Source organism: Vipera berus (assembly GCF_964194415.1).
Source record: "Vipera berus genome assembly, chromosome: 7".
In the NCBI taxonomy this organism is placed as follows: Eukaryota; Metazoa; Chordata; class Lepidosauria; order Squamata; family Viperidae; genus Vipera; species Vipera berus.
In genome coordinates, this window is record NC_138209.1 from 75,455,415 (window position 1) to 75,466,010 (window position 10,596).

At 42.9% G+C, this 10,596-nt stretch overlaps 1 protein-coding gene across 1 annotated transcript in view; it reads left to right on the forward strand.

Moving 5' to 3' along the window:
- Positions 1–10,144, forward strand: part of DTHD1 (death domain containing 1) — a gene marked incomplete at both ends in the record, with an annotated part of 30,924 nt that extends 20,780 nt beyond the window's left edge. Inside the window, 4 exons of the mRNA XM_081333309.1 lie at positions 1,033–1,322; positions 5,105–5,346; positions 9,009–9,066; positions 9,840–10,144. Of these exons, the coding sequence (XP_081189435.1) occupies positions 1,033–1,322; positions 5,105–5,346; positions 9,009–9,066; positions 9,840–10,144 (895 nt within the window). The remainder of the gene's footprint in view (positions 1–1,032; positions 1,323–5,104; positions 5,347–9,008; positions 9,067–9,839) is intronic.
- Between the last annotated feature and the right edge of the window lie 452 nt (positions 10,145–10,596).

The following is a 10,596-nucleotide window of genomic DNA, read 5'->3' on the forward strand; positions in this document are numbered from 1 at the left end:
ATAATGATATTCTTCACTTTTGGTCAAGAGAATCAGATTTAAGTTGGTAGAACCATTGAGTTCAAAATGATCGCAATATACCAATTACAGCACTCTTGAGTGGTGGCTATTCAGTCTATTCTTAAAGCCTTCAGACATTGGCAACCCATGCCTGAAAAATCTCACTTCCTTATTGAAGGAATCAAAAGCCAACCCTTTTATAATTTAACTACCATAGCTTTGCGCGTGTGTTGGATTCTACACCATTATCTTACCGTCTACAATGTTCTCTACGGTTTACTTAGGATACAATTATCTGAGGTGTACCTAGTAATAATAATAATAATAATAATAAAGTTGGAAGGTACCTTGGAGGTCATCTAGTCCAACCCCTTAGTCTTCATCTTTTTTATTATTTTATAACATGAAATAAAAAAAATACAAAAGAAAATAGTAGGAAAATAAGGGAAGGAGAAGGGAAGGGAAAAATGAAGGGAAAGTGTGGGGGGGAGTAAGAAAAGGTGTTGACTTGCAACTAACTCCCTTTGGTGCAGTAGATTAAGATAACAGCATCAGACCTCAACTTTTTACTTTTACATAGTAATATAAACTAGCCATTTATATAACAACAAACCCATCAAATCGGTAAAATCCAAAATCAAAGTTTCGGGTTTCCCCCCCCCCCACCTCAATCACAAAGTCCAAAGTGGTTTCCAAGTAGAAACAAAAGCAATTGTGTGTTTTTTTGTTGTTGTTGTCCTTTAATCAAAGCAGTTGATTTAGCCACCTCTGCTAACTCCGTCAACTTTTGCAGCCATTCGTCCACTGTGGGAATCACAGTGTCCTTCCATTTTTGTGCGCAAAGTAAACTTGCCGCCGTCAAGATTACTTTATGCACAAAAACATAACATCAAGGTCCCAAGTCTTTGTCCATTCAACCCAAAAGTCAAAGTTCTTATCTTTATATTCCCTTTGAGGATCTTCTGTATTAAGATGTGAATCCTGCTCCTACATTTCTTTGCTTCCTCACATCTAGTCTTCATCTTTGTGTAGATTTATTATCGTTCGCTTGTCCTCCACTATGGACAACGTACAACTCGTTCAGTTTATTCGGAATCTGGAAAGCGCCATCCACAACATGCTGGTGAGGGTGGTCCTACACCAGAATAAAGAAGACCCTTACAAGATCATGGTCTTACTGGTTCCCTCGAAGGAATTAAACATGGAGCTGCAATGTCTAGAAGAGGAGGGATATTGTGGCCCTCCAGAGCCTTCGAAGCCATTTAAAATGAGAGAAGGAGAGCAGATGTACTTTACATTCAGTGGAAATATTTTTGCTTCAGGTAAATCAATTTTAATTCCAACAACGTTGGAAGCTATTGGGCATGCTGTTTCGACTTTACAAATGAGACTTTCAAAGATATGTATGTGTGTGTGTGTGTGTGTGTGTGTGTGTTTCGAGTGTTTTTTTAATGCACCCTCTTGACCCAAATATGGGGAGAATGAATCTTTTGCCAGTATGTATATGTATATGTGGAGGGACGCGGTGGCTCAGTGGGTTAGGACGCTGAGCTTGTCGATCAGAAGGTCGGCAGTTTGGCAGGTTGAATCCTGAGTGCCGCGTAACAGAGTGAGCGCCTGTTACTCGTCCCAGCTTCTGCCAACCTAGCAGTTCAAAAGCATGTAAAAATGCAAGTTAAAAAATAGGGACCACTCCGGTGGGAAGGTAACAGCGTTCCGTGCACCTTTGGTGTCTAGTCGTGCCGGCCACATGACCATGGAGACGTCCTCGGACAAGCGCTGGCTCTTTGGCTTTGAAATGGAGATGAGCACCGGCCCCTAGAGTCTGAAATGACTAGCATGCATGTGCAGGGGAACCTTTACCTTTTACCTTTTATATGCATATGTATATATTTGCCTTCTTTTTTTTAATTAAAGAGTTTTACAAAAACAAAATTTTACAATATATCCCCAAATCCCTCCCACCCCAAACCCACCCACTTCCCCCCCCCCGACTTCCCAGAGCTAAATACAGGATTATAGTTACAATAATCATATTCTAAATAAAAATTATGCATAATATACAATTAACCAAATTCATAATGTGCTTTAACTCCCCTTTAACATAACTACAAACAAAGTACCAATAACAATATCCCACTAAAATCTACTCATAAGCTAAATGGAACTTTTTAGTCCCATATTTGTTCTGAATATAATTTATCCATCTCCTCCAAACTGAAATATATCTTTCCTGTGAATGATCTTTCAAATAAGCAGAAATCTTAGACATTTCTGCAAGATTCGAAACTTTAAACACCCATTCTTCTATAGTAGGCAAACTATCCTTCTTCCAATATTGTCCCACCAGTAACCATGCTGCTGTTATCATGTTCAACATCAAGTTAGTTTCTTTAACATCACAATCTACCACAATACCCAATAAAAACAATTGCGGAGAAAACTTTATCTTTCTCTTAAAAATCTTTTGAATGTTCCACCAAATTTTGATCCAAAAAGCTTTTATATTTCTACAAGTCCACCACATGTGAAAATAGGTAGCTATATATATTTGCCTTCTTGAAGGTGGTATTTTGTGTATTAGCTGCTTCTTCAGTCATTTCTTACAATAGGTGCCCCGTTGTTTTGTCAATTCAATGGATTTATGGGTTTTACGATTGATGGCTCCTGATACGTTTAGGATCTTAATCAGTTCTAGCCCTAAAGTCCCGTTCAAACATGCACTGGCAGGAATGAATCGTCACAGTATCTCCTCCCCACCCCCAAAAAAAGATGCAGGTTAGATGTTTCTGTGCTTCCGAAATATATGTGTGAGGCATTTGTCTGAAGAATGAGTAAACCATCCAGTTCCGTCTTCCACTTTCTTGTTTCTTACCACTTCACTCTGTACTGCATGAAATTCCAAAATATCAAACAGGTTGATTGTGAAAGTTGCTATAATAGCGTGACATTTATTAATCCTCTTCCAGATCTTTAACTAGGAGCAGAGAGAGCGCAGATTGTTCCATCCGTTTTCACCTTTTGAATCAGGATTTGCAACGGCTCACCTTAGTTGCACAACACACATCCCATGATCCTTTCTAAATTAAAATTTGGTGTGTCTGGGTGCCAACATTTAACTTACCAATGCATATTAAGTTCCTTTCTCTCTACCTCGTTTTTCTAGCCAGTGACAAAAGGTATCCCATGTTCTAAAATAAACTGAATCTTCTTTCCCTTTCATTTTCAATGTCAATCTATCCATTTCTGCACCATCTAGAATTTTTTTTTGGATTAACCCTTCCTCCGTTGGCAACTCTTCATTTTTCCTTCACCACTGAGGCTTGAGAATGAACCCCAAAACAGAAGAAACATAAATGCACACATCCTGCTGGGTTCTGATTTAAATCTCTAGGGCCGGTCCCAAAAGTTCCACAGTTTTGAAAGACGGAGGAGGTCCACTGTCAGTGAACACAAGAACCTTGAAGAACAGGCCACCGAGACAATCCCTTACCCCACCCCATCCCCATAACTTTGTTCTATATTTTGATTTCTTCTAATTGGATTTATAACCCTTTTTTTTCCTCTTCAACCTGAAAGGGAGGGAGAAGACAATGAAGGCTTGCCGACAATGAGAAGGAATCAAAGACAAATCAAATCCATGCAAGCCGCCATCAAAACACGGTCCAGTCATTGCCAACACAAAATGCAATCAGCCTGTAACAAAAAACGGCAGCTCTACCCTCCATCTGATGGGTGAACAGGCCTGGTGCTAGATAAACCACATTCATCAGAAAATGACATTTCTTTAGAGAGAGAGAGAGGCCTAACCGTTTTTTTCCTCACAGCCCGGCTGCATTATTTTCGGCTTATCTGTTTTTGCCACATGTCGAAAGATGATATTGGAATAATAACCTTTTTTCCTGCTTGTTTTGAAGGGGGTGATGGTGGTGGTCCAATGACTCTTCGCCCAAGATCTAAATTCCAAAAAAAAGAGGAGGTAGCTTTGATGCAAGCTTGAAAAGTCTTTGCCCACCGAATATCATTGAAAGGAGTTATTTACACCTTCAAGTGGATCAGCAGATTGCACGTGCTGATTGCCTAGGCCAGTGATGGCCAAACTTTTAGAGACCAAGTGCCCAAACTGCAAGCCAAAACCCACTTATGTATCATCGGGTGCCGGGTGGGTGTGGCCCATTGGGTGGGTGTCCCCACCACTCAGTCAGAGCTGAAGAAGCTTCTTGGGTGAGAAGTGAAACATCTTCAAAGGAAAAACTAGCAGATCCAGTTACGTCTTGAAAAAGCCTCTTTGGGACAACTGAGGACACAGATAAACCTCCAAGTGGCCTCAACGTCTCTTTTAAAAGAAGGCAAATGACCAGCTCTCTGCAAGGAGTATAAATCCTTCCATTCCCCACCCTCCAGTCAGAGCTGAAGAAGCTTCTGGGATGAGAAGCGAAATATCTTCATAGAAAGAGCAGAAACTCCATTTTGCCTCTTGCAAAAGCACCTTTGGGACTTAAGAACAAGAGTTTGTCCTCGGTTAAATGTGACAGTGTCGTGTTTTAATTACAGAGGTAATGAAATTCAGCCATACTCCAGGGAGCTTCGTGTATCATAACTCATAATGCTCATTGTTTACTCAAGGAAAAGGCACTGAGGTTACACACAGAGGCAAACAAACCTGTTTTATGAAAAGAGTGGTAAACAACAGAGACGCTCCCATTGAATCAAACTCAGTCTGGATCCATGATAACGGTTTAGATTGCCAAAGCTTGCATCCAAACTGTCCATTTAAATTACAGCATCTTTCCAAATTAAGGTGTCTGAATTTAGTTGATCCTGTCTGGATGATAAAGTTCAATTTTGGGGATGTAGGAGCAGACCTTTTCTATGATTTTTTTAAAAAAAAAAAACAATTCAGTTGTTACATTGAGTTGGAAGCAACTGTTTCACTCTCACAATCCAGTCTAAATCGACCATCTGTTTTGGAGACTCAAACCAAGAAGGAAGGTTTGTGCAAAATTAAATCAACCCAATCGGTTAAAGCATTTGATATTTTTGTTTGTTTCTTTTTTAAAAAAAAGTTGAGTCGTAGCTTAATATTTGTGTTGCCCCTGTGCAGATGATGGGAACACCTATGGAAAAAATTACAGGCTTGCTTTTCATGCTCAGAGAAAGCCAAGACTTACCCTTTGGGTCAAGGAAGTGGATGAATTTGGAAACTACAGTTCACCCCATTATAAAGGAATTGCCTTATTTTACAAAGTGACAAAGGACACTGTCCTTAGCGACGTAGAACCTCTTCTGCTAGAAGACCACGAACAAGATTCCTTCCTGTGCAAACTGGCGCTAACTTTGCCAAAGGTGAGCTGTTTCATAACATGTTGTTGTTATATCTTTTGGCCTTTTGGTACTGCCCATGGGGTTTTCATGGCAAAGATACTGGAGTGGGTTGCCATTTCCTTCTCCAGTGGATCACATTTCTCTACAATGACCTGTCCGTCTTGGGTGGCCCTGCACGGCATAGCTCATATTCATTGAGTTACGCCAGCCCCTTTGCCTTGACAAGGCAATAATCCGTAAAGGGGTTCATAACATGAGGATGTTATAATCCGTAGCAATATTTCCTAGTTGCATCCCAAAAGGTCCCTTTGTTCTCCATGAGAGGACTCAGAAAAAAATGGATTTTTCATTGTCTTACCTATTGTATTATTATTTCTTACCAGTCTGCCCATCCAAGCACACTTTGTACTCAGCTTCTCCCTGATATCAGAGTCTCTCTTCCATCAAATTATTGGGTTGGGCTAGAAAACTGGAAGAATTCCAACAGATTGCAAAGAACTGTAGTAGATTAAAGAAGAATCAAACCCTTAGGTGTTCCCCTGCCAGGTTTGCTGGTAATCCCAGCAGAAGAATAGCAATAGCACTTAGACTTATATACCACTTATATACTTTACAGCCCTCTCTAAGGAGTTTACAATGTCAGCATTTTGCTCCCCAAAATGCTGGGTCCTCTTTTTCCCAACCTAGGAAGGATGGAAGGCTGAGTCAACCTTGAGCCGGTGAGAATCGAACTGCCGACAGCCAGCATTCGGTAGAGATACTTGCAGTGCTGCATTCTAACCACTGCACCCCCAGAATAACAAGTTGGAAGGGATCTTGGAGGTCTTCTAGTCCAACCGCCTGCTGCTCAGGCAGGAAACCCTAGGCCAGGGGTAGGCAACCTTGGCTCTTTTATGACTCATGGACTTCAACTCCCAGAATTCCTGAGCCAGCTTGGCTCAGCTTGGAAACCTCTCCCTTTCCCCTCAGCATGGCAGGCTCAGGAATTCTGGGAGTTGAAGTCCACAAGTCATAAAGCGGCCTAGGCCTAGGCCAGGGGTAGGCAACCTTGGCTCTTTTATGACTCGCGGACTTCAACTCCCAGAATTCCTGAGCCAGCTTGGCTCAGCTTGGAAAACTCTCCCTTTCCCCTCAGCATGGCTGGCTCAGGAATTCTGCGAGTTGAAGTCCATGAGTCATAAAGGAGCCATAGTTCCCCCATGCTGGCTCAGGAATTCTGGGAGTTGAAGTCCACGAGTCATAAAGGAGCCATAGTTCCCCCCATGCTGGCTCAGGAATTCTGGGAGTTGAAGTCCACGAGTCATAAAGGAGCCATAGTTCCCCCATGCTGGCTCAGGAATTCTGGGAGTTGAAGTCCACGAGTCATAAAGGAGCCATAGTTCCCCCCATGCTGGCTCAGGAATTCTGGGAGTTGAAGTCCATGAGTCATAAAGGAGCCATAGTTCCCCCATGCTGGCTCAGGAATTCTGGGAGTTGAAGTCCACGAGTCATAAAGGAGCCATAGTTCCCCCCATGCTGGCTCAGGAATTCTGGGAGTTGAAGTCCACGAGTCATAAAGGAGCCATAGTTCCTCCATGCTGGCTCAGGAATTCTGGGAGTTGAAGTCCACGAGTCATAAAGGAGCCATAGTTCCCCCCATGCTGGCTCAGGAATTCTGGGAGTTGAAGTCCACGAGTCATAAAGGAGCCATAGTTCCCCCATGCTGGCTCAGGAATTCTGGGAGTTGAAGTCCACGAGTCATAAAGGAGCCATAGTTCCCCCCATGCTGGCTCAGGAATTCTGGGAGTTGAAGTCCACGAGTCATAAAGGAGCCATAGTTCCTCCATGCTGGCTCAGGAATTCTGGGAGTTGAAGTCCATGAGTCATAAAAGAGCCAAGTTTGCCTACCCCAGCCCTAGACTATTTCAGGCAAATGGTTGTCTAATGTCTTCTTAAGATAAAGAGAAAGAGAAACAGAAAAAGAGAAAGAGGTCTGTTCCTCCTTTTCCTTTTCTGTCCCCCCAACATGGTCTAGTTGAAAGTCAGGGAGAAGATACTACCAGTAAGTAACTCTCCCTTGATATCTCAAGGGGACGAGACCAATTGGATGAGCCTCTTAGCTCTCTACCTGTGGAGTAACTTGTTTTTCCCTTTACATCATTTAGGAAAGTGGTGAAAGCAGTTCTTTCTCATGGCGTTTTTCTAACGCAGGGGTCTCCAAGCCTGGCAACCTCAAGACTCATGGACTTCAACTCCCAGAATTTCCCCGGCCAGTTGAGGAATGGCTTAGGAATTCTGGGAATTGAGGTCTAACGTCTTAAGGTGGTCAAGTCTGGAGATCCCTGTTCTAATGGATAGTCCTCAGCTGTCAATAGTGGAACAGCTTATGAATTGGGGAGAAATTGACTGGTTGTACTTCAAATTGTACTTCGAGGTGTCTAGAAAATTGCCTGCCGTCCAATTTGTACCCAACAGAGGTTTGCTGCAATTAATACATTGCACACATTTATTTACAAAAATTAAACACAAAAATAAAAAGGCCGACTGCAACAGATCAGGGAACTAGTGTGTTCACATACCACACTTAAAGCGTGCACCAGGTTAACCTATTTTTCTGGCTTCGTACAAGGAACTGACAAATCAATTAACCAAAGAAGCTGGAGCCAGACCATACATTCTCATTTGTAAGAAACCAGGCTCCCCAAATTGCACCACACACAACCAGTTTATAACCAGGAGGAAAATCTATGGACCAGTGGCACCTGCATATGGGCGAGCCCCTTGCACAGCTCCCCTAATTCAATCACGCACATTTAAAATCCCAAATTATGTTGTGAGTTGGGAAGAAAAAAACCCCCAGAACTCTTCAATTTAGCCTGCAAACCTCTGGCTTCGAATCCGTTTTGTTGGGAAGCTCAGACTGTTACTTATACTTTGAAAAGTTTTTGTGTAGATAAGAGGATTTCCGTATCATGTAATTAAATGGCACAGACACAAACAGACACAAAAAAGGATTTCTACCTTCATCCATTTCATACAAGTTTGGGAATATGGTAGAATCCCATTGATTCTCTTTGCAAAGCCCTCTGTTGAAGGAAAAGTCTTCATCAGGGTCCAGTCCAAGCTGGGAATAATCAAAATGGAGACTGCTTTAGAAAGAAGGTTGCAGTTTATTGAAGAGGAGAGGCAGACAGAAAGATGGCTCTGGGGAAAAACTGACCACACGTAGTAGGGAGTGGTGGGTTTTTATACCTTCTTGGGCTTTTGTTTGGAGTTGTTCCTGTGTCATGAACTTTGACCTGAGTCTGAGTATGCCTTTCTGATATTCTGATGGTGGTGGGTTAATCCTATTCATATCCTGCTTCCCTGGGGCTGTGGCTGATGAGTGTTGGATTTTTTTTTGGTGTGAGGGATTGTTGATTCTAGGGATCTTTGTCTTTCTAATCCCATCAGCTTCCTGACTCCAATCTTTTTGACAAGATCATCACATCTGAATTTCTGCAGACCTGGTTTCTGTTTGGGGCATTCAATCATTGGGGTGGTTGGTTTCTGCCTTTAAAATCCTTTGGGGATATTTATTCTGCCTTTTTAATATTTCCCAAAATATTTCTTTTTCTGGATTGTCCCCACATCTCTTTGTGCTTCACTTGATAACATAACCCCGGCAATATTTCTTTTTCTGCTTGTATCTTCCACCTTAACAGAAGGAAAAACTGATCAGCCGCCCTCAAAGCACAAAGAGAATTTCAACAGATATATCAGGTAAGGTTTGATATCACCCAAATGGCATCCAGCTCAACCCTATACATTTAAGAGCCTCACAACATGAGGTTTGGGGAGTTCCAATAAAGGAGAATATTTGTAGTTCAGGGTTGAACTGTGGGGTCCTTGGTGCTTTCTGAGCTTGGTGGTTTTCTTGCAGATGTTTCATGACCCAAACTAGACAACATCATCAGTACTAGTAGGGAGAGGGGTTTGTGGGGGAGGAGGAGGAGGAGGAGGAGGAGGAGGAAGAAGAGGAGGAGGAGGAGGAGGAGGAGGAGGAGGAGGAGGAAGAGGAGGAAGAAAGGACTGTGGGGTCCTTGGTGCTCTCTGAGCTTGGTGGTTTTCTTGCAGACGTTTCATGACCCAAACTAGACAACATCATCAGTACTAGTAGGGAGAGGGGTTTGTGGGGAAGGAAGAGGAGGAAGAGGAGGAGGAGGAGGAGGAGGAGGAGGAGGAGGAGGAGGAGGAGGAAGAGGAAAGGACTGTGGGGTCCTTGGTGCTCTCTGAGCTTGATGGTTTTCTTGCAGACGTTTCATGACCCAAACTAGACAACATCATCAGTACTAGTAGGGAGAGGGGTGAAACGTCTTCAAAGAAAAACAAGGAAGTCCTGAAAAAGCACCTTTGGGACAACCCTGACCTGGATGACTCTCCATAGCCATATGACAATATAACAAAATCCATGTCACGTACCCCTTGGTGTTCAGTGCTTTCCTTTTTTTTAATTGCATGCAATTCCATCTCTTTATAAATATTTTGACCAGCAGAGGTCATGTGGGATGACCTGCTCTACTGGCTGTCGGAAGAGCTGTCGGAAGAGAACGCCAATTCTCTTGCACAATACCTGCCTCTCCACCGCAGCACTCTTCAGTTCATTAAACTCAAGTGTCCCGAGAACCTCACCGAGCAGATCTACGAGCTTCTGTGCTTCTGGAGACGGAGCCTTCCAAGGTCTGCCGACAAACTCAAGCTTCTCTCTCGCTACCTCTGCAAAATGGGCCGGAATGATCTGGCTCAACAACTCCAATTCAAGTGGGCAAACCAAAGCGTCACGAAGAAAATTCATCGTTAAGGGTGCTGTTGTGGGGCTGGATTGAAGTAAAGGTCACATTCTCCATAGGAGCGGGGGGGGGGGAGAAGAAGGTTATCTTGAACATTCTTCCTAAGTGGATTTGGGAGTGGAGGGACAAGTTCAATGGAAGCTCTTTTCAAAAGGTTAATCAGCTTGTGGAGATTCTGTTAGTGTAGCTTTGTGATAAAGTAGAATTAGTGGTGAATATCTGTAGCTCAGCTGTAGGATGAGGGTGAAGGTTTGTTCTCCAACCCACAAGCTCAGAGAAGGAACCTTCACCTTTAAGTAGAATTAGCTTATTGGGTTGTGTTTCCTGTCCGATCTACCTGAGAACTTAGAGCAGATCCCCTTTGGCCCTCTTGTTCCACCCATTAGGCAACTGTGGGCTCTGCTCTCTCTTATCTGATCTTTCCCTAGGTGTCATCTCTTTGTCAGGTCTTCCTAGGTCATTT